This window comes from Caloenas nicobarica, chromosome 1 (assembly GCF_036013445.1).
Source record: "Caloenas nicobarica isolate bCalNic1 chromosome 1, bCalNic1.hap1, whole genome shotgun sequence".
In the NCBI taxonomy this organism is placed as follows: domain Eukaryota; kingdom Metazoa; phylum Chordata; class Aves; order Columbiformes; family Columbidae; genus Caloenas; species Caloenas nicobarica.
The window spans coordinates 99,085,089-99,112,568 of NC_088245.1; the positions used below are offsets into that span (position 1 = coordinate 99,085,089).

General features: G+C 44.8%; 2 protein-coding genes across 5 annotated transcripts in view; both read right to left on the reverse strand.

The window, feature by feature from the left end:
• The window catches only part of DHRSX (dehydrogenase/reductase X-linked), a 169,252-nt gene extending 142,516 nt beyond the window's left edge, over positions 1-26,736 (reverse strand). The window contains exon 1 of the mRNA XM_065626670.1: positions 26,368-26,736. Within this exon, the coding sequence (XP_065482742.1) occupies positions 26,368-26,695 (328 nt within the window). The 5' untranslated portion in view covers positions 26,696-26,736. The remainder of the gene's footprint in view (positions 1-26,367) is intronic.
• Positions 16,249-26,456, reverse strand: ZBED1 (zinc finger BED-type containing 1). 4 transcript variants are annotated; one of them, XM_065626667.1, is made up of 3 exons: positions 26,368-26,456; positions 19,359-19,409; positions 16,249-19,257 (listed from the first exon to the last, which is right to left on the reverse strand). In XM_065626667.1, the coding sequence occupies exon 3, from the start codon at positions 19,204-19,206 to the stop codon at positions 17,119-17,121; it is 2,088 nt and encodes a 695-aa protein (XP_065482739.1). In that variant the 5' UTR covers positions 19,207-19,257; positions 19,359-19,409; positions 26,368-26,456; the 3' UTR covers positions 16,249-17,118. The 4 variants fall into 4 exon arrangements, with proteins under 4 accessions (XP_065482739.1, XP_065482740.1, XP_065482738.1 ...); XM_065626668.1 differs by lacking the exon at positions 26,368-26,456 and adding an exon at positions 19,868-19,882; XM_065626666.1 differs by lacking the exon at positions 19,359-19,409 and having other exon boundaries at positions 26,368-26,455.
• Positions 26,737-27,480: the final 744 nt, after the last annotated feature.

Below are 27,480 nucleotides of genomic sequence, written 5' to 3' on the forward strand. Positions count from 1 at the left end.
TTCGAGTCCAGAGAATATTTACAGTATCCAAAGCTCAGAAAATGCTGAAACTCAGATATTCATAAGCACTTTCATATGCAGAAACCGAAGCAAAGAGTAATAGCTCTACTTGTGGTCAGACTGGAAAAATTGATCTACCTACTTATGGTCCAACTGGAAATCCAAACCAAAAGTGAAATATTGCTAACTGCTTATTAGGATCTCACCACAGAAATCAAAAAGCTAACAGCAAACGATTTATACTTTGCACTATGACCTATACTTTTCAAAAGACCAAATATTTCATTTTTAATTTTCAAGACAGTATTGACAGTAATATCATATTCCTAGACAGTACACGATATTGTATCACAACCTCCAATATCACTTTTAGTGAATTCCAACAGCTCTTATTCTGATCACATGCTATTAAAAGATTGAATTAATCATTCCATCACTCCTTGCTCAGAATGCAGACCGAGAGATACAGCTGGGCAACCAGTGCATCAGAAAAATAGATTCTTTAAAGATTCCCTTTCTACATTAGAGTCAGGGTGGGGGGAAGAAAAAAAAAAAAAGTGGCAAGATCATTAAGAGTATTTTAAACTGCATCTCCTCTCTTCCCAGAGACAGAGAATGTAATTTCCATATCCCAATCAAGCTTAAGAGCATCCAGCTGAAGGTCACATTCAGATCTGCCTGTTCCAGCTGACAAAATGCTCTGCTGCCACTTAAACAGTCCCCTTTGCTTCCCATGGCTTCAGCGTGACAGTATTTCCATCACACGTAAATAAGTAAGCAGAAGTCACGAGTTGGTATACAGAACTTAAAAGGTAATTGAAAGTTTCTGGAGTACTTCATTTCAGAAAACTGTGCAATCACTTATGAACTGAAGTGCTTGTTATCACATACAAAGCTCGAGTAATTAGAATCAGGAAGTAGAAGGTGATGAGAGATTATTGGGAAAAATCTAGTTAACTGGAAGTGTAGCACATAAACCAATCCATATTTAAAGCTATCATGAGATACCTTCAATTAATTAAAATATAAAATGTTAAAAATCACATTTCCATATTATTAAAATTTTCAGAAGCAACTAATGATCAGGAGCCATTACAACATTGACATTAATGTGAGATAACCCTCAGGTGCTACTGGCTTAATAAAAAAGATGGAAAACAGCCTCAGCATCCCTTCCTCTCCCTCTCCACTCTACTTCCACGTCCTTCAAACCAGGCCCTGGATAATACATTAGTTTCCTCAGGCAGCCAGTGCCTGGGGAAGAGTCCAGAAGGTGGCTAAAGGTTGCCTGCAGACCATTGCTGTCCACAGATCATCGCTCACGTGGGTGCCCATTTGCCCCTCAGTGTAGGCACCCAAAGCTGTGGCTCGCCTGGCGTGTGTGGGACAAGATCGTGTTGATGGATGCAGATGCTCGTGGGGCTGCACAGCCCTGGAGGGAGCTGCCCCGTGTGGGGCGATGCCCGAGCTTGACGCCCCGGCTGCCCAGGGCTCTGAGCTGCCACATGTCACCTCCCAGGGCCACCACCTGGCCTCCAGAAGCACAAATTAATCATGGAAGACAGCTTTGTGGTTTTATTTTTATTTTATTTAAGAGACTTCTTATATTAGATGGGAGTTTTAGTGAAGCGTCCTGAGCCTCTGGATAGAGCTGCTTTGTGTACACAAAACCGCTTAAAAATCAGTTGGAATGAGAAAGTAAAAAGGGCATGCAAAAGTTTTGTCTTCAAGACAGCTACAACATTTGTTTTCCGAAGATAGACTTGTATTAATTTTTCTCTCCTATGATAACGGGAGCGGGTCAGGGGTTTCAAATGGAGTATGAAAGTCCACGTACAGAAAGGTCTCAACTGTACTATGTATAATTTCCTAACTATCTCATGATAGTCCTTTTCTAGGAAAACATTGATTTCTTTTCAGATTTGCTCTTTCTTAACACATACTGAAGTGATCTCATACTCACACACAATCTTTTAATTTTCATCTTGCTTGTTCCTCATAAAATATGCACCAAAGTTTTCACAAGGAAGGTAGCTGCTTTGAAATACAGAGAGCTAGTTGTTTTGAAATATTGTTTTTAAAAACTAGATGGTTTTATTCCTCAGTGAAAAACTTATTTTTGCATGAAATTTCATAGGCCATTAATCTAAGGCAGAGTCACGGGACTCAGGGAATCAGTTAACTTAAAAGAGGAGCTACTGTGCATGCACTATAATTGCTCTTCATCAAAATCATTAAAGATTTTTAATATGCAGAGTTACCACACAGATCGAAAGCTCTCAAAGTTTGTCTTCGTATAAGAGACAATCATTCCACAGTGTCTTTATCTGCTATTACTATTTCACTTAGAGCAGGGGTGTCAAATTCATTTTCACCGGGGGCTACATCAGCTTCATGGCTGCCTTCAAAGGGCCGAATGTAATTTTAGGACTGTATATATGTAGGAGTAGTTACATTTATACAGTCCTAAAATTACATTCGGCCCTTTGAAGGCAACTCTGAGGCTGATGTGGCCCCCGGTGAAAATGAGTTTGACACCCCTGAGACAGAGTATCACCACACTCCTCTGAAGAAACACAACTGCTCACAAAACAAGTCAGGAGTATAGGAGTATGACAAAAATGTCCTATTTTTATTCTTAAATTTAACTACCTCCCATAAATAGCTGTCCATTTTTTTAAGGGAAAAGCTGATTTTATACAGAGAGGAGGGTCTTTGTTGACCAACACCTCCCAAGCATCCTACTTCCAAGAAGGGAGGTGAAGGCTGCAAGGACCACACCAGCCAATCTGCATGGTCAGGCAAGACCTCGCTCCCCAACTATTTCATCTCACCAGCTGTTCAAACAGGCCCATATGTCACAGTGCACCCTGACAGTCCTTCTAAGGACATTAGACGGAAATGCCAGTGCCTTTCAGCATTGGCACGAACAGGTTTCACCCCAACTTTCTGTTCTACCTGACCAGCAGATCTAGTTCAAATCACATGGCCCTGCAACAGCCCATTCGGTGTGAAATACTTTCAAGGCAGGATTCTTTATTCTTGTCTTTTTTTTTGGGGGGGGAAAGACGCTTGCTTTATTATGACAGGTCTCATAGTCTCATTTTCATCACGTCAAGCTGATAATCAACTTCCAGGGCAACTGACATACCTGGAGCCACCTCTCAAAGGATGGACCTCGCCAAGCTGATGGATAGCAGTTACCTGTCTACAGCCCTTATATTACACCTCACATTCAACAGCAAAAAGTTACACCTACATTTAACTTCTGTTTGATGCTAAGTAACGAAAATCATTTGAATAAAGCTTTTCTCTTCTTTTTTTTTTTTTTTTTTTTTGAGAAGCATAAAGGAATTTAGTATTTAAACATATCAAGTGGGGGCAGGGGAAAGAGCTCGAGCAATAAAAAGCCTAAGAGCTTGCACTGGCTTGTTCGGCAGCTCTCTGCTGTTTCCAATATTTCTCTCTCTAGGGCTTTTTCCACGCACAAGCAAGCCCTGCATTTCAAACACACACCTTACACTGTCCGCTGACTTCTTGGTGATTTGAAATACGTGACCCTAAAATGCAGCTGCTACTCCAGACTGCAGCCCTACACCTCCATCAGCCCCCTCTAACACACGGTCCAAACAGGCAGCCCACTCACTCTTGGTCTCCAAGGGGTCTTTGCGACGAGTTAGGGTCTCCCTCAGAAGAAATTACTGGTGATACAGAAGGCAAAAGGCGTGCAGCTCTTTGCAGGGAGAGCGAAGCGAGCCTCGCCCTTCTCTGCAAGCTATACCAGCAGCTGCTAGAGACCTCATATCAACTTTTTTTTAATCTTATTTTATTTGAAGCTTTGCAGCTTTCCATACAGAAAATCTGGCAGCGCAGAGCATTACACCACCTTCATTTTGGCCACAGTACCACCTCCCTCCCAAGGCATGCTACAGCATCTGGCTAATGTGTCTGTGTCCCAGTGCAGCTCGTGGCCAGCACCGCTGTACCAGCAAAAGCCCACGCTCTGCTCCAGATGCGGTTGCTGGCATTCCCTATTTCGCCTGGAGAAAGACATTGTTTTACTGAGCAAGCTGTTCTTCTGCAAGCATTTCTCTACTAATGGATGTGGTACCTTTAGAAGAGAGTGCTTTGCCAAGCACAGCAGCACACCACTACACCAGTATCTACCCCGCACTGGCAAAGCCAGCCCTGTGCAGGTTTACCCCGGGAAAGACAAGTGTTCAGGTGAAAAAGCAACAGACACAGTCAAACCGGAGGCAGACAGGAGCGATGTTAATATGAAGAGGGGCACCCGGAACAACTCACCAGGATCTCATCACCTACACTCTTGTGATGGCACAGACATTCCTCCAGGGAGCACAGGCATATTGCCAGCCTTATGTTTCCCCAGTCCTTTTGCTTTTGCACAAGCTGGGGACCAGCAGGAAGACGTCTCAACATGTCCCCTCCAAACAGCCATGGGCCAAGCCAGGGGAGCACGCTGCAAACCCATTTTGTCACAGATCCTGATACATTTGCAAGCAACGGGCCATGTCCACAGAGATGCTGTCGGCAGAAGGGCCACGCTGGCCACGTGCTGCCTGCTGAGCCACCACGGTGGCTCCCACGGGTCCCGGCCTCAGTCCCTGTCACCACAGCCCTCAGTGAAACCAGGCACCGGCTGTCAGCTGGACTGTACTTGTAAACATGGCTTTGTCCTTTACGGCAGAGGGTAGCAGCTTGGAAGAATTAGAACTGAATAAACCGGACCTCATAGCTGAATTACAATCATTTTCTGTATATGTAAGTAGATGTGTATATACTTTTAAGGAAGAACAAGTATTCTTTGAAAATTTGATTAGAAGACTGGAAAAAAACCCATGGTTTTCACCCGTGTCTCACTAGAACATTTTATAACTGTTTTTACTATGTGCATATTGAGTAGATAAGACTTTTTTAATAACTTTAAAAATGGAGGTGGAAGAGATAGATAGATAGATAGATAGATAGATAGATAGATAGAAGACATGCTACACTTAATAGAAACAAAAATCCCAATAAAGCTCATTAAATTTGTGCATAAACAAGTAAAAACATATGCCACCATAGTACAACCCTAATGGCCATGCTCAAGCTGAAATCCAGGCTACAACGCTGCCCACCTATTATTGTTGTTTCACACTCGTCTGTATCTTCCAACATCCCTTTCCTCCCTGAAGTGCTGGATGATTACACATAATGACTTTAAAAGATCAATTGCAAAAATAAACCCATGAGAAACTACAGGAGGAATAAAGTTACGTGCCTACAACCAAGTGCAAAGAACTCTGCTAGCACCTACCAGGCATTACTGATGGCAGTGTCTGCAGCTCTTCAAACTTGCTTGAGTTAGTTGCTCTTTAAATATCTGTACCATATAATTAGAAAGTACAGCATCATCGAGAGAACATGGATTTTGCATTTTTGACCTTTTTCCTACTAAATTTCAGCAGACTATTTAATGTTAAAATCATACATCGTGCAATGCAGCAACTCTAGTTGTGAATGCACAAGTGAGACTGGCATATAGGTCGTGGCATTAATTAGCACATAAGCACTCTATCAGGCAAAAGATTAGATGATCTCTGTACTCACACTTGATGGCTTTATTCATTAACATGATGCTATTTTGGAAAATTTTGTCCAAGAAGTCCTTTTATATCTCCTGTAAGAAGTATTTCATAGCACAATAGCTTAATTTTCAGTTATCCAGGTAATACCCAATTGCCAAAAATCTGGGACTTGCTGCTCTGCAGGCACTCTGCTCACTGGGATACACTCAGTAAAAAGTTACAAACTCATTTCTTCACTGTGTCAGTCCTGGCTTGTAAAAATGTAGTGCCAGTAATGTTTTACTTATATTTAGAAAGTTGCTTTCATTCTGTGTAATACGAAGACAGTTGGATCCTTCATAAGCCATTTGCAATGGCACCACTGAACTTTTTTTAAAGAAGGAGGTCTGACACCAATGTCATTCATAATTTCCTTAACTAGGACAGATTGACATGTTTGTCAAAATGCTGTTATACAGAACTACCTGTTTCAGTTTTACAAATAACCTACTTGGGGCAGAGAGCATCTTCTGTGTTGACTTTTTAAAACATTTGATGTACAGGCTCTAATATCAGTTGTTTCAATACAAATCGCTAACACGGAGCACCACACGTCTCCTGCTGCGCCACACTATGCCCGGGCAACTGAAGGTGGCAATCAAACCCTTGCCTGAGGCGTTCGATCTAGACAAAATATGGCAGATTAAAAACTTATTGAACATCCATAAGGCTCATTAACTTCAATCCCTGGTTTGCGCATGTGAGAAACACCAGCATGAGGTCCCAGGTCAGGAGGTGATGGAGCTTTGCTTTCATCTGGTGCGACTTTGTCTTCTCACGCCGGTGGAGCCAGCGTCACAGAAAATACCTCAGCACAGAGTTCATAGGACATGAGTATTTCCTCATAGACTTGAAGGCTGTTTAGTTACATCACCGTGTTACCAATGTGTCAACAAGAAAAAAAAGAAAAAAAAAATTAACTGTTCCTTCAAGGTCCTTCTTCAGAAACAAGTTCAGTGCATTTTTAAGGTCCAGGTTTCTGTGGTTTTTGTTGGGGTTGGTTTTGGTTGGTTTTGGGGTTTGTTTTGTGTTTTGTTGTTGTTGTGGTGGTTTTTTTTTTCTCCAGCCTCATGTAAAATATCAAACAACATTAGCAATCATAGTTAGACATTCTCTCAGACAGCGAAATGTTTGTGTCTCAGAAAGCACACTCTGTAGTCATGCTACAAAAAGCAGAAGAGTATCACGGCCAAGTGCTCTTACTCAGCCTCACACAACTCAGAGGGCCATTTGGGTAGGATGGGGGATGTAGTTTTCTTGCCCAATGAATTTTCTATGAAGCATTAAACCTCTCCTAGCAGAGCATAAGTACCATGAAAGGAACGCAAATGTCATAACTTTATTACAATACCATGGCACTTTTTTTTTTTTCTTAAAAGCAATCTTGATGTGAAGCAAAATATCACTGCCTTTTTGGTTATTTGCTTTAGGAATAGTAGCTGTCAAATATTTTCTTTCCTTGCTGATGATAATTCCATTTGAACCTTGCATATTCCACCACATCTGCAGCTTTAATGCAGTAATTCATAAACTATGATAAAGCCACGAACCCAAGATCACTGTGTCTATAATGACACCTGTAATTTAGAAACTGCAAGGATGGGAAGCTTTAAACTGGTAGGTGACAGTTTCTGAAAACACCAAGAGGGGGCTGCATGTGTGTATGTATAATGGTGATATTTCTACTTCATAACTGCCCACATCTTGAATCTTGCCCTGTCTGCAAGGCAAGGCAAAACCACACAATCTTAGTGACACAGGTATCAAAATATTTCATAAGATTCTATTTGTTCAATGCACTAAAAGCTTTATCATAACTGAGTTGAATCAAGAATTACAGGACAGTGCCCATGTAACTTCAACACCACTCCAGCACTGAGGGAGCCTCAATTAAAGCATTTGTGGTGGGACAGTAGCTGCATGGTGTAAGCAAACTGACGTATTACAACTCTGCTACAAAAATATCTCTAAAAATAACACCACGGGGTCCGTGGCTACTTCCTCCTGCCTTCCGGCCTTGCAAAACTTTATGAGGCTGCTTCTGAGCTCACATCTAAGCCAAATAAGATTTCTCATTGTGCAACTTGTCCCACGTAGGCAGCCCCATGGTGGTGTCTGCACGAGCTCCTGCGTGACCAAAGACCTGCACCCACCCAGCTGCCCAGCAGTAAAGCTTTACCTTCCTCAGTTGCATTTCTACAACCTCCAGTGCCTTCAGCTGCAGTGTGACTGAGTGGAATTTTGTTAAACAACTCTTTTTACAATGTCAAGGAACAATTACATTTTATAGCTCATTTTCCTGAGTTGCAGCATCTCTAATGCTAACAGAGTTTGCTCTGTCACCTAAACGAGCAGATCCTACTTTGAACAGCCCCAAAAGAGCGGAGACACTGAGTGACTGCAGAAGTTCCTAACTGCACAACCAGCTAATGCTCAGCGTGAAGTATCACATTTATTGGCGTAGTGCTGACCTAAAAGCAAAGGCCACATATTCCCCGCAAGATACCATCTGCCCTTCTTTAGGCCCAAATGCTCTAATTGGCACAAACACAATCCATTGCCCAGCCCTGAAATCCATTGATGCTTCAGCTGCATGAACACTAAGGAACCACCTAACCTTCCACCTACGACATTAGACCCCCATTTGCTCTCTTTCCTTTGTTTTACATTAACACGGAGCAAAAGTTCCTGTTTATCAAGGAAGGAAGGACCAAGCAATAGAAATGATCATTCATATCTGCTAAAACAGTTGATTTCATTCTTGTTTAGACCAAATCATCAAAACTGAAACATCCAAGCAAGCAGAGTAATGACTAGATAAAAGAAGGTTGTTCTTGTATGCTCACTGAAATACCATGGGTCCTGTTCCATATTGCTACCATGTACATAACAGGGCAGAAAAGGGAGTGCTTAAACTTAATCCACATACTTTCAGATTTTTACTTTAAAAAATGTACTTACTTACATTTCATGTTCTCTCATGTCTTGGTAAAATACAGTTGCAATTGCCTCCCTCAACAACAGAATAATTAAGACTTCCAGCTTACAAGTCATGGGGGAAAATATTTCTTTTACTTCTAAAGTCTACCTATACCTAGTACCTTAAGTATTTGAGCAACTCACTTAGACAGAATGATCTTCTGGATATGAACATTTGAAGTGCACCTGAAGACAAAATGGATACATGGGAAATGAAAACTTGTGGTTTGTATCTAAAAAAGCAGCCCACTTCAAAGTACCACTATTTAAAATATATTTAAAGAGATATATGTTCAATGCCAGCACTTCTAGTGGTTCTGAAGGCAAAGCACGCAAAATGGATCTATTTTAGGGATTAAATCCCCAAATCTACATTTGGAAACCTAACTCAGGTCGTTAGTGCAGAAGGTCTGAAGGGTCCTTTTTAGGCCGTATCTTGTATCATTTTAATCTTAGCCTGAAAATAAATATCAAATGAATTAACAACGTTGCAGTCTTGGTGTTTGCAAACTTACCACCCAGCAGTGCCACTGTCTGCACAACCCTCTTCTCAGGGTCATCAACCAGCCCAGGAAAAGAGCAGGATCAGGGGAAAAGCCCTGGCCCGTTCCCTTCCTTCAGGCATGCAGAGACCAGAAAGAACCCCAACAACACAAAAACACAGGGAAAACACTCCAGAGGAATCGGTTTTCCCTCTGCAGAGCACAGCACCTTTCCTAAAGAGCCCAGAGACGGGCCAGAAGCACAGCCGACAGCCCGATGGTGCAGACTGAGCTGAACCCCTCACTGCAGGAAGAGGTTACCAGTTTTCAGGTACAACCTGCTTCAGCCATTTGTGGATCCCATCTCTGGGTAAAAAAAGAACTTTATCTTCCATCAGCTCTAGTGCGCATTGCCAAAAAAGGCACAAAAAGCACATGCAATGCGCTTAACGACTGACAAATGGTTTCTTATATTATCTGTGAATTTATCTCTCCAAAAAGAACTGTGAAATCTCTGCGGACATCAGCCAAAGTAACAACAGGGAGGTGGGGTGGAGTTGGCGGGCATGAAAAAGGTGGTTAGTCTGTTTGCAAGACTACCAAAGAACGAGTTCATGTGAGCACTTTAGGCTCACCTGGGGATTGCATCATACTTTCAGATGCAACAGGCACAAGGTTGCTCGTTTCCCACCTCATTTCTCTGACCAGGCATGGAGAAATCTCCTAGCAGCAAGGCCAGTCTCGCATTTGCAGCACTATGCAGTAAACTGAATATCATCCTCAACCTGCTGTTGGTGCAAACCAGGCAGCAAACCACGCACAGCACAGGTGAACTTCTGCCTGCTTTCACCATGTCTTGAAAGCGTGCAGGTAACATTCTCCCGCGCTTACACTTTGACCAGAAGAACCAGACAGCAAATAACAGCAAAGACCAGCAGTAACGCACATGCTACTTGCACTGGAAAGCAAACCTGGCTTAAAATTAGGGACAAGAAAAGACACATACCACACACAGAAGGCTCCCCTCACCCACAAGACTGGCTCTTTCTCACCCACCACAGCACTCACTCCCTCAGGACCTGCCAGATTTATGATCCGTGGCAAGTTCTTGGATTGCACGTGAATGTGTGTCTGTGGTAAATGAGAGGCTGTGTCAAAATATCATTCAGAAATAGGCATTTCAGCCTGGGCTTCCCATGCTAGAGGGCAGGATCCCATAAGAGCTTGTTCTTCCCTTCTTCTCTGCTACCTTATTACTGGAAATTCCTGCCTGGCCATTTAGGAGCCCAGGGTTTTGAATCGTTAACAGAGCTCACTGCCAGCAGCACGGAAACACCAAGAAACATGTGTAACACTTGTTTTACACAGTTCTGAAACGTCAGATTACGGGAAGGTTAGTCATTTCGTATTTTTAAATGCTGTCAGGATTTCAGACAGGAATTGCAGATTCCTGTTACAATTGCAGAATTTTTCCTGGATGGACCCACTTCCCATTTGTTCTCATCAATGAAGCAATTGAGTTTTTCAGATTTAATTGTTATCAAATTCATACTGTTCATGTAAGTTCTGCTGTGTGCCCAAGAACCCTAAATCTAGGGCCAGACCCCCGAGCGCATCCCAGCACACGAAATCACAGCAAACTGCACTGATCACCCAGAAAACAGAACTGTGCATTGTTTGGAAAAGCACTTTATTTTTCTCTCTCTCACACACACATCAGAAAACCGCGTTTGAGAAGATGGAGGTTTCCCCTGGAGCACAGCGTTCATAACATGGGACGGGATGTTTCTGGCACGAGCTTCCCTGATGCTGACTTGACATCTTCCTTGTTATGACTCTAAATTCCTACCACTGTAAACCTCACTGATGACTCATGAGAAAAAAAAGCACATTAAAAAAGAAAAACAAGAGAATGAAACCCTTTCAATTGCAGTTGTCTATAAAGAAAGGGTGATACAGACACAAAATATCTAAACTTTAAAAGCGAAGTGGCATCTGTCAGAGAGACAAAAGATGAATTTCTCATTCCTGACTGCAAGTATCTGGGGACAATGACATTCAGAAAATTGTATGTAATCAAATAATTTGCCTTTTTAAAAATAACTTTTTCTGCATTACTTGGGGAATCACTGTTGAACATGACATCATGCACATGCAGGTATGGACAAATACAGTCATGCTTTCAGTGTACTAAGTAAACCAAAGGAATTAATTCTCTGCAGATGTATCTAGATAAACTATTATACTATCACAAACATTTACAGATGCATTTTAATTAGTCTTCTAACTGAAAGCACTAAAAGACAGACAACTTTCTTACTTAATTTATTTCAAATGAAAGGATCCCCTCCTGTCTCTGGCATACTGAAAACCAGGACTGCCCTACCGCTTGAGAGCTGAATGTACATGTTTCTCTGGCCACAGTATTTGGAACGGTAAAACCATTATAAATGTTATGCCCAAGATATCGATCAAATAGGAATTGTAGCTTTAGCCTCTATATAAAATCCTTATTTGAATGCCGTGGAACGCCCTTTTCTATGTCAGCATTAAATACAGAAGTATTTGAAAAAAATCACAAAATTTCCCATGCACAGCTTCAGCCTAGAGCACAAACTAGTATCATTTTAAGACATTTACACCTTAAAAATCCAAATAACCAGAGCAGCACACATCCTGTTTCCACCGTGATGTGCAATAAGGACTATTGTACTATTGCTTATTGTGCCTTTGACCGCAAGCATGTTTCCCCGGCTGCGTGGAGTCGGGTTCAGTTTATGCCGTCAGTTTTGGTGCAACTGAGCAACACGTTCAAGTGCACATCGCTGACGGGGGAGGAATTGCTGGCTCTGCCTTTTTGCAGCATGGCATAGGCGCCGTAGCCCCAGTGGGCTGGAAAAAGGACCTCGTTTAAACTCATTTTCAACCGAGTTAACCCGCTCTCAATGAAAAACCTCTCTCTAAGAAAAGAAAATCACACCGGGGAGTGGGACTTCTCCTCCCCGCTGCTCCCACCCGGCGCTCTGCCCAGGCAGGGACAGGGAGAGGAGACAGGACAGAGGATGGCAAGACAGATAAAAGTAGGATTTTTCAAATTAAAGTCATTGGAAATAATTGTAACACATGGAAATCAGCACACGCATGCAGCAGGTAATAGTCTTTCCAACATCTCTGGAAAAAAAAAAAGATACATCTGATCATCACTTCAAAGCATTGCAGATGGCAGCATCACTTTTGTGAACACTGACCTTTTCTTCTGGCAGCAAGGGAAATCAATACCACCCTGTGTGGAAATGTCAATATAAATGCTTAAAAATCATAATATTAACATTTCAGAGTCTGAGGCACTCTCATTCGAAAACAGTTTCTGCGTAAGCCTTTGCATTTTTAAAAAGACATAAATCAAATTTGATCACTAAAAGAGTCTTTTAAAACACAAGCTAAGCTGAAAGACAGTGCTTTGGTTTTTTTTCATAGTAAACTCAATTCCCTTGTGGCATTTTAACCCACCTGCAGGAGCACTGCAAATGACTGTAGAAGCCATAAAAATCTATTTAATTGATTTTTATTGTTCAACGTAAAGAAAATGTTTTTCTATGTAAAAATGACAGCATTATAGAGCAACTGTAGGGATGTTTTGAAATTCTGGTTCAAATGTCAAGTCATTAGACATGCTTTGCTGATGTGCTTTTAAGGCATACGGAAAATTACACTGTATCTTTGAGTTCTCTCTACACCACCAAATAATGTTACTAAAAAAACAAAACCAATTTCTGTACATTTCCCTACATCCTCTAAAAATAAAACCCATCTTGAATTTAGCAGAAGACTAGTAATTTAGAGGAAATATGGTGCGACAGACCATACAGTGTTGGCCTGGGGGGGAAAAAAAAAAAAAAAACACCACCCACCACACAAACACAAAACCTAAGAGACCAGGAGCCGCAGCCAAGGAGTTTTCTCAGCAGAGCCAAAAAGACAGCCCAGAGTAGATAGCACTGCACCACCAGAACCAGGATCACCAGACCTTCAGAAAGGCATCATCCTCAGAGCAGGACACTCAGAAATGGAGACCACCCAAAAGAGTATGGTGTGCAGAGACTAAAATGCATTTTTTCAAGCATAAAATTTCCTTTACCCTCCTTCAGAAATGATATCCTCAGGCAGCCCCTTCTTTTTAAGCTATCGCACGAAAAGGACAAAACCGCAAACTACATATGACTTTTTAAGTTTTAAGAAGTTTTATAAAATATTACAGATAACCAATTAGTGTTTCTTTTGCTTTTAATACTCTTGACTGCATAGAAACGCTCCTGTAAGGCTAATTGGATCACAATGACATCAAGGGAAACCCTGCAAATTAATCTAATACACTGCTGCGATAGAAACTCAAAATGCCTTTTCTGCAAATAATCCAGAACTTTATTCTCTTCATTTAAACCAAGGCACCTCAGACACGGTTTGCTGGAAAAATTCACCTTTTCAACTTCGGCTTGGTTTGGCATTTTCCTTTTGTCTTCACAGTAATCCCTGACAGCAAAGAGAGGCGAAATGCGTGCAAAGGTTGGTCAGTCATTTAAAACTCCCTTTCGTTATGTTGTTAACCCTAAGAAACCTTGTCTAGCCCGCTGAATGTTAATCCTGATTTGGAAATACTCAGCTGGTGGCAAAGGGCAATTCTTCTTCTTTTGACATCAAGTATGCACTTTGAAAGCATGTTTAAAAATTCAAAAATGCTCAAAAGCTGAAGTTCCTGTGTCGCCCCTCCAAAAAGATGTCTCAGCTGTACCAAAAAGGAAACATTAGGCTGTGGATTCAAATCAGCTGTCAAGAAACACGAACATAAATCTGTCTTTAGAGTATAATTTGGAAATGTGTTCTGGGCCCACCCTTGGCAATAACACCACGGTTTAACTCACGTTGTAGCAATATTTAAAACAGCTCTGCAAGTTTGGTTCTCCACCCAACTAAACAACAGTAAATTATGTCGTCAAATGAAAAACACCACACATATTTCAGCGAGATAAACTGTCTATAAACTTCTGAGATTTTTCATCTTCATAATTTTTTTAATCCAAAAGATTCGTACAGCATTTTTTAAAATAACTTACAGGATCAAAAGGAAAATAAATGCATAGCTTCGAAACCTTAGAATATAACCTCCCACTGTTGTAGAAGAGTTCCAAGTCATAAAGTGCTGCAGATACGAACACACATCAGACAAATAATCTAGTAACTAACTTATTTTTCTGGTTTATTTAACAATATTCCAGGCTTAGAACATTAAATAAAAATCTCACAGACAATGGGTAGGACTAACAATGGCTTTGTGTTGCTTTTTTTTTCTTCTCCTTTTTTTAAAAGAATGCTGAGACACATCAATTGAACCGACTACAGTTTTATTTTGGATACCAAAAAAATAAAAAGAAGCTGGAAGGAAGAGAGTAGTGCATTGCACTGATTTCAGTAAAACTGCTTGTAAGCATCGCTGTGAACGTTTCGCCCTAGAAGGATGGAGATGGAGATGGAAACAGGAGGTGGACGCTGCCAGGAGGGGTGGGCTGAACAGGGAGCAGGGCTCTGGGCTCTGCCTTGGCTGGGAGGGCATGGCTTTGAATTAGGCTCCTGTAAGAGAGGATCCACGTGCCTTATGCCAGCATCTGTGCAGCTCCTCGAGGGCTGGCGGTGGTGGGAGTAGGCGGAGGTGGTGCAAACTGGCACTCAATGGACTTAAAAAGCAAGAGGTCTTCCTGACAGCGGTGTCACAGGAGCTCAGGTAACATCAAAAAGGGACCTGCTGTATCTCACTCCCTTCCATAATCTTATTTTGCTGCCCTCACAGGTAGCCTACATATCTGTGGGAGTTTAAGCCAAGCCTGTGTTTTGCACCTTGGGCAATCACACACACCTCTTCAGTGGACATGGAGAGTAGCAACATTCAACGGGATGCACTGCGTGTGTACTTTGTACAAGTGCAAGTTAATTTTCAGGGGGCTGGAGGGTGAAAGCCCAGGCTTACTGACAACCAAACATTAGCCACACCACCTGTTAGATGCATTTTTTCCCAAGCTTAAACATGCCATGTAGTTCACTACTAATTACTCCACTGCTCCTTTAACCTCTGTCCTTCCTCCCCATCCACCCTCCCTATCCCGCCACCTACAAAGAACAGAGAGGACTCAAACATGCAAAAACTATTAAACCAAAATATAAACGAGCAGTTGTCTGCCAATAAATTCAATTCCATCACAATTCTTATTTTTGTATATTAGTCCTGGCTGGGTCCTTTCCACAACCAAGGGTACCACCATGATAAAAAGACACAACTTTCTTCCTCCAGAACAGTAACAGCCAGTCTCCAACAGACCTCTCTCCAGAAAGGTTGTGCTTGATACAGTCACGGACTAAAGCCAGGGTAGGGGGCAAGACACCAACAACAAAAATAAAACGCTAAGCAAACCTTGACTATAACTGGACATTGCCAAGAGTCCTTCTCCGCACCTCAGGGAAAAATCCTGGCTGCCATCCCACTCCATGCCAAGCGTGAACTCTAATCTTGTTTATGACCTGCAGCATTTCATAAGAGATGGGGGGGGGGTTTGGGTTGGTTTTCTTTCTTTGTTTCTTGTTTTCCAAGTTCTCAAAAGGGCTTACAACACTGAGGCGTAGATACACAAAGGGAGCAACTACAATACACAACAACTAATCAGAAACAGTACTCAAACATTAGACTGGAGCAGACTAAAGTCCACTCTACAAACTCAATCAGAAAGAGACAGAAGAAAGAATAAAAAGAGTTTTTAAGTGCTAACGTAATAAGAAACAATCTTAAAGACTCACTAAATACAGGTGGGGAAATGAAGGGGTCCCCTTCTCTTAAATATATTTACATAGTATTAAAGCTTTTTATTTTGCTTTTCTCCCCGACAAAATTTTCTAGCTACCCCTGGGCAAAGTCCCCATTTAAATTAAGAGGTTAAGGATTTTATAACACAGACAGACTGTTAGACCATACACACCTCCCCACCCCCTCTTTCCCTCCCTCCCTCTGCCACCGAGGGGCCTGATGCTTTGCCGGCTTCACACCATGCGGCATCGGCCCCGACATCGGCACAAAGCCAAGGTGACCCAACGCCACCCCGACCCCAAGAGCTTCCTCAGCACCTTGTAAAAGCACAAGAGACCACAATCAGGGCTTGCCTAGACACACACATGTAAAATAAAGAGAGAGAAAAAAAAAAAAAAAAGGTTTTGCCATTTAGCTGCTGCAGTCAAATGGTAAAACCGGACTAATGTGGACACAGCAATACCAGTTTAGAAGTGTTTATACCATTTACACCACACTGGAAAGAAAAATAACTTATCCCAGTATAAGTGCATCCACACTACAGCCTATGCCAGCACAGTATCAGTTAAAATAACAATACATCAGTCTCCTAATTGACAGCTGAACTTTTCTACCATAGACCAGGCCTAAGACATGAGGTAGTGAAAAAGAAAAATCAGGCTCAAGATCTTTTTTCATTCCATAGTATCGATATACTCTAGAAATATTCACTGCTCAGATGTATGGATTTTTAAAATAATGTTTTAAAATCCAAAATTTAAAGCTAACATCCTGAGTCACATACGATTTACAAATGGAGGCATAAATCTTAAAAGCGCCCTTGCTCGGGGTCCTAAATTAGGAAAAAATTTTAATGACAGAAAGCACACAAGCATGTGTTTGCTTCCCACTGAAGCAAGTGGAAAGGAAGCTCATGGATAAGTGCTTTCTGAAATCTGGGCCACAGTCAGAAATGACAGTCTTTGTAGAATTTATTTCCTCATTCATTTCAGTGCTGTTTAATCACAAGTCATTCATGGTTTAAGACAGTGGGAAAAACATAGACAATGGAAGCTAAATCAAGTTTGTTACAACTGTTCAATATTTACAGCATTCATAGCATAAACCAGAAGTATTTTTGGTAACTTAAGACAAATACCTTATTTTTTTTGTTGTTATTAAATGTACCGCAGCAGTTCTGTTAAACAAACCCACTGTCTCGGATATTAAAGAAATTGTTGTTTACATTTACCGAGTCATTTAAATTAAAAATCTGTTCCTGTTCCAAACCCCACTCCCCTTCGTCTTCATCCTCCGGTTCTGCCTCAGACCCATTCCGACTGTTCTCGTACAAAAAGATCTGCTCGTCCACATGAGCCGGGGCTAACCGGTTTCTCTTTGCACTTACAACATTAGCAGAAGAACCAAAAAGGCGTTCAGGAAAGACCCTTGTGGCCAAAATACACCAGTATTTTTGAAGAACCTTTGGTAAAACTGGAAACAGCGCTAGTCTGTCAGACCACCACTTCAGCGGGTCTTCGTTCAAACCGAGGACCTTTTGTGATTTGAAGTTGCTCAACTCCTCAACAATCTGAGCGTGCCATTCCTCCTGGTCTTCCACACCTCCCGTCTGGCAAAAGATCTCCGCAAGCATGTTGTTGATGACACTGGTAGGGGGAGGAGTAGAGGAGATGATGATTTTTTTCACAGGGGGCTCTTCTGAAACAGCAAAGAATTTCTCTTCAGTCCTAAAGGTGTTTTCTTTTACTTTTTCCAGCAGGCTTTTTGCTTCTTCCACCACTCTGTTTTCAACCTGCTGCCGCTCAAAGGCTGAAAGAAAAGGCAATTTTTTGTAGCGGGGATCCAAGAAAGTCGCAACATTGAGAAACATGTCTATCTCAGGCGTGTGCTGGTAAGTGGTTGACAACTCTTTAGCAATCACCTCCTTTGCCATGCTGATTTCTTTCAAATCATTCTCTTTGATGTTCAGGGTAGTATTCAGAAGCATGTGGAGAAGTGGCTTCACCATACTTATTGTCGGGTACTTCGAAGCAGACATCATCTCCGCAACCTGCTTGAAAGGCTGCAGCAGCTCCACCAGCCCTTCGATTGTATTCCACTCGCTGGCTTCCAGCATGAGGTGGTGGTTGTTGCTGTCCTCCACGAGAACAGCCGCAATGACGAACTGCTGCTCCTTGAGGCGCTGCAGCATGGCGAGCGTGCTGCCCCACCAGGACACGCGGTCACTTACCAGCATGCAGTGGAGAATGTTCTGCTGCTTCTGCTTCTCGCTCAGCATGTACATCGCGACCGTAGACTGCTGAAAATACTCCACTAGTTTACGGCACCTGGCAAGAAGGCTGCAGAGTTTGGGGAGCTGAAAAGCTTGTTGTATTCCTGCGTTAAAAGTGTGCCCCAAACAAGGCATCTGCACGGGAATATCTAGGAGAGAGCAAGCTTTAACAATGTCTTTACTGTAATCTGTCGTAGCACCAAAGACTTTTGTATTGATCCCCCACTCAATGAACGTCTCATAAAGGACTCGCGTAATAGTCTCTGCCGTATTATCCTCCGGTACTTCAAACGTTTTTAAGCACCGCGAGTTCACCGCCAGGCAGTTGGCAGGGCTGCTGCTGAGAAAGTGAACCGCCACGGTGACGTACGACCTGTTCTGGTTTTCACTCCTCCACATGTCCGTGGATATGCCACACCACAGAACCTCTGTGAGCTCTTTCAGCACAATTTCTCTGATGGCATTGTACTTTTCGGGAATAGCTTTTGTACAAAAGTATTTCCGGCTCGGAAGTTCATACCTGGGGTCTGCTGTTCTCAAGAGGGCCTTGAAGGTGGGTTCGTCAACGATAGAGGCCGGATACATGCCCTCGCAAATTAAGCTGATGACAGCAGATGTTAGTTCCTGATGCTTTTTGTTTTCGTAGTTTTGGTAGGTCTTCATGATGAGGCTATCCTGAACAACCTGCTGCGACGACTCCGGCTTGATTTTTGAAAACGCGGTGGCAAAGGCTTCCCTCATTTGCTCAGTGTTGCTTTTCACAAACTCACAGAATTCGTCAGGGTGGTTTTTCTCAAGGTGGTAGGAAAGGTTGGACGTGTTTCCTGAATAGGCGATCTGTGCCATGCAAATACGGCAGTAGATCTTCTTCCACTGTAAAATGCATCCTTCTGCATTGGTATCAAACCCAAAGTACTTCCACACTTTACTCTTTGCTCTTGGGTGAGCCACTAACTTTAGGTCTGATGGGGAACCTTCTAAACTTTTATTCTCCATCGCTTCTTGGCCACCGTCCCACCTCTTGATCCGTCACTCATTAATGAGTACCTGATAAAGGCAGCAAGATAAAGATACAATGAGAAAGCACAAGTTTGACCACACTTAACTATGTGAAATCAGTGTTTCTGTGAACGTATCAAGAAACCTACCTTACTAATTACATTTGCAAATTTAAAGATGAGATTTGCAGGAAGTGTGACCTACAAGAAGCCCATCGGAAAGTGAAAAATTAAAAAGAGTTTCAAAATATCACATTCTGCTGTGAAACTGAGCTAGAAGACCTAAGTAAATCTTGTTTCTGAAATTACATAATTCTGGGTAGAGAAAGCGTAACCACCACCACAGAGTTGATACATTACTGTCACACAAACCGGTCATCCCACCTCTTAAGCTATAGTGAGGGCTAGACCAGCATCCTCTTGCCTAAGAGTTACTGAACTTCACTATTAACATTTTTTTCAATTGAAACCTGATACTGAAGGAGCAAAGGTTTTGTTGTTTGTTTATTTCAAAAGAAGTTTTGTTAGTTCCAGCCTTTGCTTTGAAAAAGAAAACATAATAAAAAAAATCTGTGATGCAAATTATGGCATTAATCTGCTCCTCTGAAATGTAAAGATGTTTTCTGACTGAAATAAAAGGAAAAGTAGTTTGAACCTACATGCAGATCAACAATACATGTCTGACACCTTTCCTGTCGTCCTTTTTCTGAAATCAAAGCCATCTCCTGAACTACTAGTTCACAATCGTGGTTCCTGGAATAACAGTGCATTATAATTACAGGAAAAGCAAACAGGGAAGCACTAATAAATGTTATTACCCACATCAGCTGGAAAATAATTTTGCCGTATTTTCTTCAAAAGGCTACAAACGTCGGGAGGGGGTGACACTGTAGAGATGAGCGTGGCGATAAGGCAAGACTTGGCAATCTCTACCTCCATACCTGCACAGGAAAACGCTTCTCGTGCAAATGGTCACACGCAAGTAATACTGAGGCCAACAGCGTCTTTGTGCACAGTGCCAGCAGCCGGCACCCACCAGAGCTGATGTCGGCACACCAAAAAGCCAAGCCACAGCATAGCTGCACGCTGATGCTTATCTGTTTCTTTCACGCCACCAGCCCAGCCACCGCGACAGCAACAAGCCCTTCATCAGGGGCCTGGCCAGGATCAGGAAGAAGGAATCCATCAGTTCAGCATGGATGCAACCTCCTCCACAAAAATCCAGGCAAAGAGAGCAAAAGAAACATCAGGAGCAGCCCTGCAGCCAGCCTGAAAGCAATGGCATTGCTCTTTCTCTGCTCAGCAGGAGCTGCACCTGTGCCCGAGCCCAGAAATCCCCGGCTGCTAAGACTGGCTGGCTGGGGGAGGAAGAAACAATCTGAGTTTTTCATATTGCTGCAAGAGAATATGCCAAAAAAAAAAAAAAAAGTTTACCAAGACTAAACAACTAAACATATTTATTTAGACACAGCTGTTGGTTTAGAAGCAGAATGAGAGATGCAAGGCAAGCATTTTATTGGATTTGTTCTGAAGATTTACTTCTGGGTGTAGACCTTTTTTTTGTTTGGTTGGTTTTTCGTTTTTTCTGAGGGGGACAATGTTCTGATTACTAGCATGCCCACTACTGTGATACATTCAGTGCCTTTTAAGTTGCCAGGATAAACTATTGATTCAACATGGTAATGCTGCCTAATTCCAAAGATGTTCATATCAACAGCACCAAGGTATTAAATCTCACAAAAACTAATGATTTTGAAAGACAAAGTGGTGTAATGTATAATGATGTAACTCTGCCACAGCATCAGGCTGCATTGACAAGATATGTCGTATCAGTACGTATTATCATTGCTTTTAGATCCCTCAATTTCAATCTATGACATGGTGTCTCCAAGAAGTAGAGAGGCTCCCAAGATTTCATTACATCTGATTCTTTTGCAGTTATGACACAGTTCCTGAAAACATGGAGGAAGGCACTGCAGTAAAAGAGCTGATGCGTCTTTAATATTTAAAATTAGTAAGACACACCTTGGATCATAAAAAGTTCATCACAAACTGATAAAATACAAGTTATTTTAGAGCATAAGAGTGTTACAGACTCACCCCACCCTTCATTCTCATGTACATTACAGCTTTGCCATTGTTTTGTGATGGATTTGGCACTTGGTGCTAGTGGCATAGAATAGCATTGCCACAGATTAGGTTATGTCACTATAATACAGTCTGTATTATAATGCTGTAAATCACACTTCAACTGTCATATAAATTGCTAATCATCCCTGCAGCTTGAGTGTTATACAGCATAACTAGAACTATGGGGTTAAAAGAAAACAAAGCAAAAAACCCACAATCATACCTCTCGTTTTTCTGTAAGAAGAGCAAAATTTTTTCCTGTTTGAGTGAAATAAAGTGTTCATAGCCCAGACTTGGCAAAAAACAGAGCAGCTTCAATTCTGAGCCAAACTGAAGAAACCAGCACCTCGCAGAATGAAATTCATTGGGCACGAAGCACAAGGGCAGCTGATGGAGATGCGCTCTTTCAGCTTGCCTAACTTTCCATGATAAAAAACTAGCACCGCTTTGATTTGCTGAAAACCCTTCCACGCACAGAAGCCTTCAGGCTACAAACCTGCCTTTTCCCTTCTCCCTTGAATTCCCTCCCACCCACACTGAAACAGAGTGCACCTTCCGAGAAGCTGCTGTTTTCCTCACCACCTCTGTGCAGCTGGACACCAACACCAGCCAGTATCAGGACCCAGGCTTTTAAGAGCCTGCAGACAGGATTCCCTGCGGCCTTGCAGCCCACCCAGCTGCCACAGGAGGAAGAAGAGGAAGGGTCAAGCTTTCCCACCCCTAACCCCTCATCCCCATTCTCCCTGGGACCGGCTGTGCTGCCTCCTCAGACCCCTCTCACTCCCCTAACACAAACCCATGACTCCCCTCTCTAGGACAGGGCTTGGGCCAAAATAGTGAAACACCAGTGATGACGCACGTTGCGGAGGGCAGTGGTGCCGCCCTTGCACCACGACAGGGCTCGGCTTCCCCAGTGGCGAAGAAAATAGGTTCAAAACCCATATGAGAGTCACTCGGGTTGTGAAACCAAGCACGGGGATGTGAGGAAACTCGGGGTGTGCAGCCACCCCACAGAGTCAGCTCTGCCTGCCCCGCCATGTGCACACAGCGATGGCGCCTCTCCAACTACATGGTGGGCATCACCGCACAGCCCTTGCCTCACTCAGCGCAGGGGCGACCATAAAACAAGTGTCTCCTTGCTTCTAAAACTACCTAAATAACTCTCTCAGGTGCATGCATCGGGGAGAGGGATTAATCGCTTCTGTCTGCTGACAATGGTTCCTACCTGGTCGCTTTTCTACCCACCTCTGGATGTTTTACAACCTGGAGCTCATACGGCTTGGAGCAGGATGGTTTATTCATACAAAGTAAAAGCCCTCAATACATGAACTGAAATTAAGAGATTCATGTTCCTAAATTAATATTTCACGATTAATTTTAAAGAAACTCAGTACAAATGATGACGCTGATTATCTAGAAATTGGGGCAAATTATATCTCAATCGTTTTTAGGAAGAACAGCAGTCAGCTTCAAGGTCTTCTGAACCTCAGCCACTACCACTTTCTTCAGTAGCCAGTTTTCTAAACATCACAGATATCAAATTTAACTACTGAGGACTTCAAAACTACAAAATACTCTGCATTTAAGTCCTCCCCTACGAAATTTCAACGAAACATGCAGAAGAAAAGAAAATGCAGGAGGAAGATGCCAAGTAAGTTCCTTACGATGCTTTTAAAATACTAAAAGATATTATTAAATTAACCATTTTTGTTATCAGTAGGATGACTTTCAGTGACCACATTCCCAGTGTTATTATCCTGGTGTCACAATTAATATTAGTTTGCCTTTTATCAATCCACTGATAAGATTTCTGGTTTTAAAAAGCTGGTTATGTCAAGATCTTTAGGGGCTTTTTTTTCCCTTCAATTAATTAAGCACTGTAAAAAAAAAAAAAACAAAACCCAAGGTAATTTCTAATGAAACTATTAATTGTTTAGACCACTGATCACTAACACAGTTTACACTACCTATCAGCAGTTATACCATTTATGCGATTAGTACCTGGAAAAATGTTTTAAGTTAAAACATAAGTTCCTCTTTACTACTCCACACTGATTTGAGTTAGCGAAGCAATCACTGACTGCCCCCCATTTATCCTTCCCTGAACTCCAAGATGAGAATTTCAGACCAACTTCCCTAGTGCGTATTGGGGGGACAGGGAGGCTCACTGCTAGCAAATATTACTAACTTTTCGGATTGCAACTCAAAACAATTACCAAGTTGTTGCACTGAATCTAAATTTCAGAGCTCAAACTCCCCTCTTTCTTCAAAAAGCTGTCTTGAATCCCACCTACAAAAATTAGATGAACCCCAGTAGGATGTGACAGAACAGACAGTCACTTTCAAAAGCCATGCAGAAGCACATGCAACTCTAGGGTAAAGGAAAATAAAAATGAAACTAATTTAGTTTACTTGGATTGAAATCCTGAACTCTTCTTTCCAGCAAGTGCAAGCAAGCAAGCTTTTCCAAGAAAATCTGGAGGCAGAAGGGCTGCACTGACACCAGAGCCCTTTGCTTACCCACAGAGCTCAAGGACAAGCCACTGGGCATCCCCGTTTTAAACCTTCCAGGGGAGACCTGCACCACTGCCATATAAAGAGTGAGAACCCTGTCTGGGGAACCGTGGCGAAGGAGACGGGATCGGACGCACGACTGACTCTGCCGTCCTGCCCTTCCCAGCCCCACTTCCGACCACCAGGCTCTCCCCAGGAAGGTACCCTGACAATAAAACACCTGTACCGATGAGAGATTTGGACACCCTCTCAAAAAAAACACAGAAAATTTTAAAAATACGCACCTTTCTAGGTTACTGCCTGGAAAAGTTACTTGGCATTTTCTTACAGCAACTGTAGTTTACTGATCCAAGCTTTAATTCTGAATGTTCTAACCAACACTTTCGCTTTTTGTTGCACTGCAGTCACTATTTTGAAGTTATTATGGAAACGAGGTTAATCTGGGTAAAAAAGGTCCCGTTGACAAGCTGATTCACTTTTTTAAGCAACGTCTGGACACCGTGAGTCGAAGCAAGGCAGCAGGTAACTGCCAAGAAGGAACTGCGCACAAACAACTATCTGAAGAGGAAACTTCTTGTTCTTGGAAGAAACCACCCCAAGTCAGGGCTGAAAGAAAACTTTCCACATCTGTCAAATCTGCCCTGGTCCTACTCAGGCGGCTGACATTTCACAGGTTGGATCTTCAGTGCCTTCCTCCAGCATCTCCAAATTCAATACTTTTTTTTTTTTAATAGCAGCTAAAAATTGGGCTGCAACAAAACACTCGGGTCACATTTTCGTCATGCTGTTTCTCTCTGGTTCGAAAAAAGATTTGGAAAGTGTTACACACTCTAGGCACAATACTCAGCTTCACTCTGCCAAGAAAAACTAATGCTAGAAAAATGCTCAGATGACTTCAAACTGTAGGCACATCTGCCCTTTTTGTCACCAGAGTTCTCTCATTTGTTTGGGGGTTTTATCTCCGTCTTTCAAGAACGAGAAAGGAGAATCCCAGCCTATCGCAGAAGTATCAAGAATGAATTAAATGTAGGAAAAAATGTTACCCGAGGAAGCCACGTGTGATGAAATGCACAAATACACTCTGTGTGGCGTATGTGTCCCATCTCCTCCCCAGTGCTGCAGATATTCTCTAAAACAATGTCCTCACCTGCCTCATCTCCCTACCGAAACACTATGCCCTCTCAGTGCTGTTTGTTTGGGGTTTTTTTACTGTTCCTCTGGTTAAAACTAGAGTCACAAAGGCTCACTTGCTGTTAAGGAGAGAAAGTTAAAGACACTGACTTGCATGAAGTTGTACACTCAGCTCTGATGGTATCATACGCATCCATCCGGACTCATAGTTTGCTGTAAGTTTATAAACTTTGAAGCATTTTAAAGTCTTTATGAGTAATGTAAGGAAAGAAGAAATTCAGATCCTTGTTTTCTGGCCAACTCAAAAAGTTTCCTCTAGTCAGGATTAAACTTGCTATCGACCCAAATCGGGAAAAGCTCACAAGCGTAACTTCTCCAACAAGTAACTGATCTGAAGTCCCTTGGAGAAAACTACAAGTGTCACTCGCTCGTCAGCTTAAAGCCTGGCAGCGAGTGACAGCCGCTATCAGAGACTCAAGTTTTCAGAGCGTGGGTACGTTCCCCTCCCGGAGCGGCCGGGGGGGCAGGGAGGCCTGGCCGGAGGTCCCAGCCGCCCGGGCGGGCGGGGACAGCGGCCGGCGGGGCCGGTACCGGGCGGGGGCACGGCGGGCGGCGGCAGCAGCGCCGGGCGCCGCGGCCGGGCCAGCGGGAGGCTGCCCGCCGCTGCCCGCCTTGCGAGCACCTACCTGGGCGGAGGGAAGCAGCGCCCGCGCGGCTCTGAGCCGAGGTCTGAGGCGAAACCGTCAGGCAGCACGAAAAGAAGGAGAGGAGATGCGGGGACCCCCGGCCCGCGGAGCCCCCACGCCGCCTCAGTCAGGCCGCCGCGCAGCCAGGCGCCCGTCACGGGCCCGGCCCCCCGCCCCGCCCCGCGTCCGGGGCGGCCGCGGCCCGGGGGGCCGGACGGGGCGGTAGGGGCCGGGGCCCACCACCCGCCGGCGGCAGCGAGGGCGGGGTCCGGCGGGGGCGGGGAAGGCGTCCCGCCAGCCGCAGCCCCCCGGGGCCGCTGCCCTCGGGCGGCGCGGTGGGCCCTGTCCGCGGAGGGGGGCGGGGGAGGAGCCGGCGGCGGCGGCGGCAGCCGGGCCCGGGCCGGAGCCACGGCGGTGCCTCAGCCCCTGCCTTGCTGCGGGGAAGCGGCGCGGCCCGGACGACCCGCCGCCGCGGGCAAGGTCGCTGCTGCCCTGCCCTGGCCGGGCCGCCCGCTCACCCCGCGGCCGGGCCGCGAGCTCTTGGCCCCGCTCTCCCCACAGCACCGGCGCTGCCGCCCCCGCCCTCCAGCGGGGTGGGCGGGGGGGAACCGCGGCAAACTTTTCTCGTCTCTGCGGCGGGGGCCGCCACCCCCCAGCCCGCAGCCGCCCCGCCCCGCGGCGCCGGCTGAGGTGCTCACCTGGGGCCGGGGGGCAGCGCGGGCGGAGGTGGCGGCGCAGCTGGTGCAGCATGACGAGGAGGCCGATGCGGTACACCCGGAGCAAGGGCACCAGCGCAGACAATAGCGACATGGCCGCCTCCCGCCCCGCGGCGGCTGGCTCGGGCCGAGGCGGGGAAGGAGCTCGGCGGGCGGCCTGTCCGTGGCGCGGTGGCTCTCCGCCGCCGCCGGCGGGCCGGGCCGGGGGGGGGCGCGGCGCGGCGCAGCCCCCACCCAGCGGAAGGGAAAGCGCCGCCGCTGTCACAGCAGCAGCGCCCGGGCGCGCCGCGGCTCCCGCCCTTCTGGGCATGTGCGGCGGGGGAAGGGCCGCGCCGCGGCCGGCGCGGGGAGGGACGGGGCGGCGGCGGCGGGGTGACCGGTCGCCGGTAGCGACGGGGCGGCGGCTCGGCCCCCGCCGGGCCGCCCGGGGAGCGGGGCAGGGGGCGAGGGGAGCGGCGCTGCGCTGTGGCGTGACTCAGCAGCAGGAGGCGGCGGCGCGGTGGCAGGCCGCCCGGGGAGGCCGTCCCGTCGGGTTTTGGTTGCAGCGACTCTGGCTGCCAGGTCTGTCACAGCCACAAGCGGTGAGAAGTGCCTGGGCGGGGGTGAGGCAGCCGGGTCTGCCTCAGAACCCCGTGGCTGAAGGCGCTCACTGAGTTGTCTGAAGGTTTCCCTTCTCTCTGGCACTGGTGAGGGGCGGCTGCTGCTGCTGAATCCCACGGGCATCGCTCGGTCTGGGCGCGACCCCGTCACCTCGGGCACCCGTCAGGCTCAGTCCTCTCCTGGCTGCAGCCCTGGCAGTCGCACATACCGATTTCTCCAAGTGCAGCTTTATGTACACAGCCTTCGTACATCGAGGCGTCTAAACTTTCTACCAGCCTGATGAAAGCATTCTGTACAGTGATACCCAGCGTATCACAGGGTTTACCTCGAAAGTTTTGTCAGTTTTAAATCCTCAGCCTAATTTTTTAATGCGCCCAGTACTTGGGGCCGAAGAGCACGTCCTGCCTACCGGTTCTTCGGGTAGATGGCTGGTTTCGGCTCCGGGAAATGCAGCGCCCAGCCCTGACGTCGTGGCTTTCATTCAGAGAACTGGCA

What these genes read in the sequence shown, in the direction of transcription:
- ZBED1 (XM_065626667.1), bottom strand. Translation starts at nt 19,206, where the DNA reads ATGGAGAATAAAAGTTTAGAAGGTTCCCCATCAGACCTAAAGTTAGTG.